This window comes from Diadema antillarum, unplaced genomic scaffold (genome assembly GCF_040938485.1).
Source record: "Diadema antillarum isolate AM-2024a unplaced genomic scaffold, OU_Dant_1.0 seq00001659_RagTag, whole genome shotgun sequence".
NCBI classification, from domain to species: Eukaryota; Metazoa; Echinodermata; class Echinoidea; order Diadematoida; family Diadematidae; genus Diadema; species Diadema antillarum.
The window spans coordinates 1,186,098-1,197,112 of record NW_027272359.1 but is presented as its reverse complement, the minus strand read 5'-3'; the positions used below and the strand labels follow the sequence as shown (position 1 = coordinate 1,197,112).

Sequence of the window (11,015 nt, the reverse complement as noted above, 5' to 3'; positions counted from 1 at the left end):
GGATGATTTTTTAGCAAGCAATACGTATGGGTGGAAATCACTGATCTCTGGAAGAACAGGATTATTGGTGGAAATTAGCTACTTGGCAGAGGTCGCCCTCAGAGTGCTTCTCTAGTCTTTTAATGTACTTGGTTCCACTCATTTTCTTTTCTTTATGTGACACCTAGATATTGAATCATTTCCTATTTGTGTGCCAGGCAGATCTTTTCACATCTTTCTCACATTGCTGTACTGCTAACCACTATTGAGATGTATAAGTTTTCAAAATTTGTCATTTATGTTTTATCAATCACTTACTGCAGGGCGACTGGCAAAATGAAACTTTTGTGGCACATTCTTGGGCTTATTTCCCAGTGTCTTGTTTCCTCAAATGCAGCTGAGCCTGTCTCAGAAATTTGTGGTAAGTATGTCTGACACAAAGCTACAGTCAACAGCAACCAATTTGTATTGCTCAGAATCCACGAGTGGTTCCCTATGAGGATGGTTTCACAATAAATCGTTTGGTGGTGTCCTCAAATTCTATGCATTATTTTTTCTATAAAGTTGCCTAAGAGAGTGGTTTGTGGGGTTTTTCACTTATCCCTCATTAAGCTTTAAAGACTGTATTTTGAATCGAAGTAAGGTTGGATTCTGTGTGGCTTTTAGATATTGTGATGTCTTTCTGTATAATAATTTCTTCTTCTTTGTCTTCTTCTTCTTATTATTCTTCTTGTTAATGGAAGTGCATACCTACGATGTACGGAGAGTGATAGAATCCAGGTGTTGTAAGGGCCTGAAAAGTCCTGTTTGTTTGTTTTTTGTTTTGTTTTTTTTTTTTTGGGGGGGGGGGTTGTCATTGAATATTGAAGTACACATATTATCATTTAGTCTTACAGTGTGGGCAATACATATTTTTTTCCTTTAAATTTTCTAGAGAAAATGACTCAGGCCCATGAGAGTCAGTGAAATTAACATAGAATGTATGTAAATAACGTTGGTAGATGGTGACAGACTTGAATCTTGCTCTTCAAACCCATCTAAGTTAATTCTTCCCCCCCCCCCCCAAAAAAAAAAAAAAAAAAATGCCAACAGTTTTCTAATACTGTGAAGATTCCATTATAACTTTTCCACGGCTACACATGAGTTCCCATCAAGATGACCCCCAATTGTCCCATCTTTTCCCGACACTAGGCCCTGACACCAGCCAAGACCTGGTCCAGAGGCTCCAGGCTGCCCAGTGGCTTGCCTCCGATTGGCTGCTAGATGAGCGGAGGCCGGACTGGGGATGGAATTTCGTGAGCACGGGGTCGGCCATCTTGTCTCTCCATCTGGCCAATGAGACGTGGAAGAACCACCCCCTCTCCCTGGAGGGTCAGCTGAGTATCAAGCAGCTGGAGATAGAGGTGCTGCGGGACATTTCTCACAGGTGAATCTTAATTGATACAAGTTCACCTTGATGTACATGTGGATTGAGTGAATGTAGCAATATTAGTATATTAATACATCAGTGAAAGTTGAGGAAAATTGGACAATCCGTTCAAAAGTTATGAATTTTGGATTTTTTTGTGGCACCATTGCTGGATGAGGAGACTACCACAGCTTATGATATTGCATGATTTGAACAATATAAGGAAAATTTAAAAAGAATTCCACAAATTATTTTCGAAAAAGTACACATTACCCAGTGGCGGATCTACGGGGGGGGGGGGGGGGGGGGGGGGGGGGGGGGGGGGGGGGGGGGGGGGGGGGGGGGGGTTAGGGGGTTTAAACCCCCCCCCCCCTTGGGCTGCCAAAAATAGATGAATAAACAAAGAAAATAAGATAAATATGTATATATATGAATAAAAGGGAAAGAATATAGCTACAAATGGCAGCTTTTGGACTGTAAAATGTCAAAATTTTGAAGCTCGCTCGCTTCGCTCGCTCGCATCCAGCAGTTGAGCCCGGTGCGCCTCCCCCTTAATTTCTAAAGCGAAAAACATAGCTACGACGGCAGTTGTTGGACTCTAGAATGTCAAAATTTTCAAGCTCGCTCGCATTGAATCGTTATGCCATTCTCCTAATGTTGCTGACAGTAATTGCCAGTAGTTGCGCCCGATGCCCCCACCCCTTAATTTCCAAAGCGAAAGATAAATATAGCTACAAACAGGAGTTTTTGGACTGTAACATGTCAAAATTTTCAAGCTCGCTCGCTTCGCTCGCTCGCATTGAATCATTATGCCACTCTCCTAACGTTACTGCCAGTAATTGCCAGCATTTGGGCCCGATGCGCCGCCCCATTAATTTCCAAAGTGAAAGATATACTGTAGCTACAAACCCCTTTTTGGGACTGTAGAATGTCAAAATTTTCAAGCTTGCTCGCTTCGCTCGCTCGCATTGAATCGTTATGCCATTCTCCTAATGTTGCTGCCAATAATTGCCATCAGTTGCGCCCGATGCGCTCCCATTTATTTCCAAAACGAAATATATAGCTACAAAACTCCAGTTTTGGAACTGCAGAATATCAAAAATTTCAAGCTCGCTCGCTTCGCTCGCTCGCATTTTATTGTTATGCCATTCACCTTATGTTGCTGACAGTATATAATTTGTCGATCGTTTCACACCGTCATTCCATGATCCATGTAAGGAAAACTTACAATGTTCCTCAATGACTGCGTTGTTGAATGTATCACATTCCGTAATGTATTGTAGTCCCATTATTGCTCACGCACACACGCACAAGCATACAGACCGTCAAAATTACTTTATGGTTCCCCCCATGTTTCGACCCACCGTACGCCACTTTACATATATATATATATATATATATATATATATATATATATATATATATATATATAATAGATGTGTGTGCGTGTGCGTGTGTGTGTGTGTGTATGTGTATATTGTGTAACATATGCATGGTCTAATCTTGAGCCTCCTCCAATGTTTGCCCCCCAATCCAAAACTGCTTCCGGCGCGCCTGTTTTAAACTGTTATTTGATCTTATTCTAATAAGACGTAATATCATGGACTGCTTTTTATGTTCTCCATTACGTTAGTAGATGCCAGGAAAACATCACTTACGGGTTCAAATAGCTTAAAAAAAAAAAAATCGGCGCGACGCCACGCGGCTCCACGCGGCTCACAGACATCGCCTTGTGCCTCAATGGACGATGCTCTGCATCGCCATTGGGGACATCACAAACCCAGGGACCGCGGAGCCAGGGTCGGCAAAAAAGAAAAAAAATAGAGCATGTAAGTATGCTTAAAATCGCAAGCTGGCAACTCTAAAAATGAAAAATCTCCCTACTGTGCGAGGGGGGATACCCCCCTCCCACACCCTCCCCCCCTCGCTCGCTTCGCTCGCTCGGGCTTGGTCGCTACGCTCCCTCGCAATACCCAGCTCAGCCCCTCAAACCCCCCCCCCCCCCCCCCCCCCCTTGGAAGAAAGCTAGATCCGCCCCTGTTACCTTGGCTTGTAATTGACTTATATTTCAACCCATTGAGACTAGTCCCAAGTATGCTCGGGCAGGTACGTGTCTATGATAAAATATATGTGTTATAGAAAAATCAGCCCGTCCTCAACAGGAAAGGGTAATGAAGACAATGATAAGTCTGTTTATATGCAAGAAAAGTGAAGTTCAAAAGTATGTTGAATTTTCTTTATATTGTTCTATGATGTGACATCACAAGCTATATCAGTTTTCTCATCCATAGATAGCAGCACTGAAACTTTCAAACTTCATGACTTTTGAACAGGTTGTCTGATATTCCTCAAACTGTCACTGTTAATGTGTTCTATTAATATTGCTGCATTCTCTCAATCCGCATTTATATTGAGGTGAACTTATTCTTTACTGTTTCCCCTTTGCTGAGAACATCTGAAACAAAAATGAAAACCTATGCTCTTCTCTTTTTTGTAGATTTCATGCAGTTACTCATGTTTAGTTTCTTATGTTAGATGAATATCGCATCATCAGTGTCATTCCCTTCATCAGATTGCTTCCAATTTTCACATATATGATTGTGGTATGATAACAAATTTATTGTCTATATTTGTGCAAATTGAATACTTCAGAAGCGAGAATAAAATAAAACAAACAAACTAAAATGCATGTAAGTTTGTGATGCACATTACAAAATATGATGTGGTTATGCTTTTTGTTATTCTGAGAAAGAAGCACTCATGCAGACATCTATACATTTATAATTCATATTCATTTTTCATTCATTTTGATATTTATATATTTGTTTATTTATTTCTTTCTTTATTTATTTATTTATTTATTTATTTATTTATTTATTTATTTATTTATTTATTTATGTGCATCTTCCCATGAAGATAAATGAGGCACGTGTGTGGTATTTGTTTGGGATATATATCCAGTGTTTGGATTCTTTACTGCAGGCAAGCCAGATTCATGATCTTCTGACTGTATTCTGTATGGAATTATTATTTTCTTTTATTGCAGGAGTTATCTATGTACAGTGCATTCTCGTTATAAGGAACACAGTTGTAACAAAATTCTATAACGAAATTCGGGTTACAATGAAGTAAAAATTCAGGCCACAACAATTATCCGCTCTGTGTATTTATATTTGTTTATTTGTTTGGTTATAACAAAAGTTTGATATACCGAAAGAAAACTGCAGTCCCAAGGACTTCTTTATAGCAGTCCACTGTATTGGTGGAATTTTTATACCCATGTGCTGTACCTGTTAATGCTGCTTTTTGATGATGTCAGTTATAACAAGATTTATAATGTGTTTTTCTTTTTTCTTCAGAAAACACCTGAGAGAGATGCCCCTGGGTCAGCTGGCATACTACGCCATGGCTCTACACGCCACCTGTCGCAATCCCTCAAACTTCCACGGCCACGGCCTTGTGCATCACATTCACCACCGTGTGGCTACTCTCCGGGCCAACGATACGCACAACTTCTTCCCGTACTCCCTTGCACTGCTGGCACTGTGCAGCTCTCCTGAGGGCGAGATCCCGACCAGTGCTCTACAGACCCTTAGAGAGGCTCAGAGGGAGAGTGGATGCTTCCCAATGGGAATCGGTAGGGTAGCCTAAGTTGAGATAAATTCATGAAATCTATCACATCGTGCAAATAACCCCCCCCCCCTAAAAAAAAGCAAACAAAAATAAAACAAAAGCAAAAACAAACATGAAGCCATTTTTCCAAATTTCTGCAACCGACAAACTTACACAGAAATGATAGCCAAATGTGTATGTGAATTGAGTGAATGCAGAAATTTCAATAGAATACATAAGTGATCATGAAGCTTGAGGAAAATCAGACTGTTCAAAAGTGATGAATTTGCATTAAAAGTTATGGTACTGACCTCCGTAGGGCTTTACAAAGAGTACTATATTCGCCATATAATTAGTGAGTCTAATATTTTGTGAATCGAGACCTCCCGACAATTTTGCTAGTGGTTAAATTTACAATAGTGGACTACTGTATTGAATGGAGAAATGTGTGCATGCACTTCACATTCATGTCAGAATCAGAGTTTATATTTTCATGTGATTTTAAATTTCCATGAGGTGCCAATTCCATTTTTTCCCCAAACTAGACGTCACATCCATGGCAGTAATGGCCATGTCCTGCATGCGGTCGCAGTTTAACAACGTTAAGCAGCTCAGCCTCTTGCGGCAGATGACGGAGAATGCGACAGAGTGCATACTGCAGCAGCAGAATTCAGACGGAGGGTTCGGCAGCGGGATTGGCACCAACATCATCAGTACTGCCCTTGCAGCTCAGGCAAGGCCACAAGAATGTGTTGTTGTTTTTTTTTTCTCTCTCTCTCTTTTATTCAATTCATCATCATCATTGTCATACAAGCTTGTATCTGTCATGCCATCCAATTCAATCATGTTCTAGTACAAAGTATACGTTCATTGATTCATATTATTACACAGTTTGAAAGAAGTACGAGTCATGAAGTGCAATACAAAATAATTGTACAGATAATTGTGCAGCAAGAAATCAATGCAAGCTTCTAGTGATAAATCAGGACGTGCAAAACTGCGAAAACCATTCTTATGAGAATGCATTACACTTGCAACATTTGCAAGGCATATTTCGTTCACTGCTTAAATAGAATGAGATATTTGTTACATGTACCTTACTCTTTCCAGTCATTCTTCCAGAAAATCCATTTAATTCATCTAATTGGAGAAAGAGAATCTGATAAATGTCATGTAGAATGTCACCATAGGTAATCAAAAATCCTCTCTCAGGCATGAAAGCTATGTGTATGTTGGAATATTCAACTTTAACCCGTTCACGACGGTTTGATTTTGCTACAACATGCATTTTCCATGGACTCTTGCGCGAGTATACTCGGGACTTGTCCTCAATGGGTTAATATAGGGTTTATTACTGGACAGTGCATCATGTATGGTAGTCCATCAATGTAATTGAGCCTACTGTGGCGACAGCTTTGGCATGCAGAGTTAAAGGCATGTATAATTCATCTTGCCCACCCATGTGCCCAAAATTCCTCAAGTGAAGATTTCCAGTTTTACAGTATTTTGCTCTAATCTTAAGAATGAATGTTTACCATACTGCTCAGGCCCTAATTGCCAGTGGAACGTCGCCAGCAAGATGGCTCTGTAACAGCACCATCACTCTCATCCTGGATGCTCAGCAGGAGGATGGTGACTTCGGCAGCCAAGGTGGCACCATCCAGATCCTCCCGTTGCTTAGCAACCGTCACCATGGCAGCCTGACAGAGATTGACCAGGAGTGCCCCAGCCATGGTTAGTGTGGCTTGCAGATTTTAGATATTGTATAAAAGGTCCAGAATCAAAAAAAAAAAAAAAAAAGAATTAAAGAACGCATGAACAATGCAGTGTGAATTTCATAATAATGATGTGATTCACCATAAGTCGCCAAAACCCATCCTTATATAAGATGATCCCTACATTTGTTATTTTACAGTGTCAGTTGTACACCAACTTGTATTATACTGAGAATGTGGCTACATTTTTCTCTAGAGTAGCATGCCATATATCAAACATTAACCCGTTGAGGACTAGTCCCGAGTATACTCAGGCATGTGTGTATGGGAAATGCGTGTTGTGGCGAAATCAGTCCGTCCTCAACGGGTTAAGCATGTTACTAACCTACATTCTCATTATGTCACAGCACCAGAACAGACAAATCCTTTTTTTTTTATCCTTCTTTCTTTGTATAGCATGTTATTATTACAGATCTACTCGTGACTGTGACTTCATAAATCAATATTGAATTGATATTGAAGCATTTTTGCAACTCATTCCACTCTCGTATGATAAGACACAACCAAATTGACAGGGAATGGAGAAGCTTTGATTGATGGACAGCATTCAACATACATGATGTAATTTTGGGTTGATTCCAAGATTCCTTTGATGCTGGAAAGATTTCACAATGGCTTTCAAAAAAGTTTAGCACAAGATCAGAGACTTGAGAGATTCCTGTTATATGCCTGATCTGGATTTTGAATACATGCAGTCTGCTACATCATAATCTTTGAACTACACCCTGTATGTCAAACTGTTTAAGTAGTCTTCAACAATTTGATTGCACTTGTTCTCTTTGCCAAATTCAGACTCCCTTGAGGTGATCCCTTTTATCAGCCGTCATGACGAGACCATCTCCGTGAATCTCCAGATCCACCGGGTCGACGGCAACGTCACCCTGACGGATGACCCTCTGGTTGTCACGGCAATCCCGGGAGAGAATTTGTTCCGCGTCATGGAACGTGCAAGGCAGATCAACGATTTGCAGTGAGTTGCTTGAGTGCGGTTTCCTCATTGTATACTGTATACGCCAAATATTTCACAATGTTTTTATTTTCGCAAATGTGCGAGTCAGATGCTGCCTGCAAATTTAAAGACACACAAAAATATTGACTCTGATCCTGATATGAATGTGACGTGCACATTTACATTTCTCTGTTCGGTACTCCATGATAACGAATTTAACTACTCACAAAATCATGGGACTTCAGGGGAAGTCCCAATTCATGAAAATTTAGACTCGTTAAATACATGGCATATACAGTATCTTGTTTGATAGTGAAAGTAAAAACACAAAGATTGTATTCAACAAAAAATATGCTATCCTCATTTAATTTCATGAGACAGTCTTGATGAGTTTGTCAGTGGAATATCTTTCCATTTTGAGGTGAAATAAGCAAAGTCTATTAACAGAGTTGTCAATTCTGAGGAGTGCCTAAGATAAGATTCCTTAAATTAGGTGAACGAGACATTAAATCAAGAAAATCATATAAAAGAAGGTGTCAAAGCAGAGGGATATGTCTGTTAAAACAGATTTTTAATGTGATTTATTAAAAGATATTCGCGCCGCTGAGAAATTGCGAGTTATAACTGACCGATTAGCTGCACCTATATTCGCTCCAGAACAGCCGTCTTTTTCGAGCCCTAAAGTATGACGTCATGAAATTAACAAAACCCTTTACGAGTGCAGTGGGACATTGAGGCCGCCATTCATAAAGCACATATTTCTTGGTGAGCGGATGCAATATCTGGCCTGTCTTTAGTCGCATCTGCTTTCTCGGCTGAAACATTAAAACATCTAATTTTTACCTTATATTGTACGGAAAGACTTTGAGTTTGACATCGAGAGTGAATTGAGTGATGAGAGTGACAATGACACTGATAGTGACAGTGGCAAAGTCAGTGGTAGAAGAAATCCGGTGGTAGAAGAAGCGAGGGAGAGAGGACAGATATGGAAGGCCGCTGCGGACACAACTCGTTTGTGGCATACATGGAAACGGGCATACGTATGCAACTGCCTCTCCATACTTATGCCTCAAATGAACTATGTCCGCAACGGCCCTCCATAGACGGAGCCCACTGTGTGGATGGAGTGCGCACATTTCGTGCCATCATAATTTTGGTCACCAACATTTCGCTGTCAGATCAGGTTCAGGTGGTTTAAAAAGGGTCTCAAAACACCATCTCTCCGTCGTTCTGAAGACGTTTTTACCTTTAATATGAAAGTTGATTATTCATATTTCTAGAGACTTAGGCTTTCCAGAAATGTATAAATCACCTTGTTTATGAATATCGTCCTTTTTTTCTCGTTCACCATACTTTAAGAGTTAACACATTTCATTTCAAAGACCCAATTGCTGACAACCGGAACCACCTCAGCAGTATTTAATCATAGTCATGATGACCGCATGAGTGCGTGCATGTCATTTTTGTTTCATAACAAAGGAAAATGTTAAGTACATTAAAAGATTCATTGTGGAGACAAGCAGTCAAAGACATGGCATTGCAGGAAATAATATAATGCCTTCCCCTTGCTCTGCATCTACATTAGGTCAGTCTACAAGAATGGCATGTATATGCTACAAGCTTATCAGATTGTGAAGACAACTCTTCTAGGAAAAGAGTTTATTGTTTCTATTGATTCATTTGATACAGTGACAGATTTGTGTACAAAATGCATTGCATCACGCTCAATTATTTTTCTTGGCATGTATGGACAAAGCAAATTTAATTTCTAACATGAAACCTCCTTTTTCTTTACATTTACAGGTTTGAGTCAAGGATGACCCAGTTTGGCAACCATATCTTCACCATCAACAATGTTGAGAATGACAACACTCGTGGATTCTACTGGTTTATCTATGAGGTTCTTGAGAATGGAGACCTTGAAGCAGCACAAACAGGTAATAGTCTGTGAATTTAACCTGTTGAGGACGGGCTGATTTTGCTACAGCAAGCATTTCCCTCAGACCCTTGGCCGAGTTTACTCGGTACTTGTCGTCAACGGGTTAAGGCTTGTTCTTGTTTTACTGCCTGTCCAATGTTTTGTTATCTCACCTGAACCAAAGGCTCAAATGAGCTATTGCAGTCATTCATCATCTGTTGTCCGTTGTGCGTAAATGTTTTTACCTCTTTTCAACTTCTTTTTGAAAACTTGTATGACTGATTTTCACAAAATTGGCAGGTAGCATCCAATGCTGTAAGTACAGTGTATGTACGTAAATGCAGTTTCAAATTTCTGCATTCTTCTAATGATAATTTACTCCATTTTTTTTTTTTTTTTTGGTCTCTTTTAACTGATGTTATTTATTTATCATTTTTGTAGAAGAGATACAAGTAGTCCCCTACAAAAATCTAGAATTCGAAATACTGAAGTCCATCAGTGCATTTGAGAATACTGCATACAGCTGTATTATGCCATTTATGACAATGTTTCAGTTTGGTAGATGAGAATGTGCAAATGCTGAAAGATGCCTTTTTGCCATAACTTTCAATGTTATTTTGTTTCATATTTTGCACTGACAGTAGAAATGAAGCAAATGTGTGAAAATGAAAAAAAAAGAAGAAATGATTTAGAATTTGAATGATATGATAACTTTGAGCAATTTCTCTTTGATTGCAACGATGAATGGGTATTAGATATACTAAAATCATCTCGCTAAGTTATATAGTTTGCTTAAACGCCTTTTCTGTCTTGTTATTTAATTGCTCTTTGTAAGTCTGTCACTTTAAAACGTTTTTCAATCCTTTATTGTTTCATTCTGCAGGTACGGATGGAATTTACCCAGACCACAACGCAGTGTATCGATGGGTGTATCGTAAATATGTGTCCCATTAATCACAGATAATTACAACTTGCCACCACCATTCAGATGACCTGACTACAGTGCACTCCCGTTATAACGAAATGCTCGGGACCGGCAGTTTTCTTTCGTTATAACGAAATTTCGTTATAACCGAACAAATACAATATACATGTATAACGAAAACAAGGAAACCACGTACGTATATCATATTCTGTTTGCTGAATACTCATCATACACTCGAAAGCTATGTGAAATATGATGGGATAACTGTATTACAATAATAAACGCAAGTGCCCCTCAGAAACTGTGCGTGACACAAGGAGCAAACACACACAGTGATGTGAAGCGTTCACCAATGCAGAGACGCTATAAATGCTTGTTTCGCTCCGTATTTTCGAAAGCAATTCGCATTTCGTTATAACGGAGCACATTTCTTTTGTTTTTCTTTGTCT

At 39.5% G+C, this 11,015-nt stretch overlaps 1 protein-coding gene across 1 annotated transcript; it reads left to right on the top strand.

Annotated features, from left to right (window-relative positions):
- The first annotated feature begins 315 nt into the window (after positions 1 to 315).
- On the top strand, positions 316 to 10,747 carry LOC139711419 (uncharacterized protein CG3556-like). Its single transcript, XM_071623302.1, has 8 exons — positions 316 to 400; positions 1,171 to 1,405; positions 4,747 to 5,024; positions 5,545 to 5,732; positions 6,547 to 6,733; positions 7,567 to 7,744; positions 9,527 to 9,660; positions 10,525 to 10,747. Exons 1-8 carry the CDS (start codon positions 316 to 318, stop codon positions 10,593 to 10,595), a joined length of 1,356 nt encoding a protein of 451 aa, XP_071479403.1. The 3' UTR covers positions 10,596 to 10,747.
- Positions 10,748 to 11,015: the final 268 nt, after the last annotated feature.

Excerpts from the sequence above, each read along its gene's own strand:
- LOC139711419 (XM_071623302.1), top strand. The coding sequence starts at position 316 with ATGAAACTTTTGTGGCACATTCTTGGGCTTATTTCCCAGTGTCTTGTT. Across the intron at positions 5,733-6,546 it reads GTACTGCCCTTGCAGCTCAG|GCCCTAATTGCCAGTGGAAC; the intron begins GCAAGGCCACAA and ends CATACTGCTCAG. Across the intron at positions 9,661-10,524 it reads CCTTGAAGCAGCACAAACAG|GTACGGATGGAATTTACCCA; the intron begins GTAATAGTCTGT and ends TTCATTCTGCAG.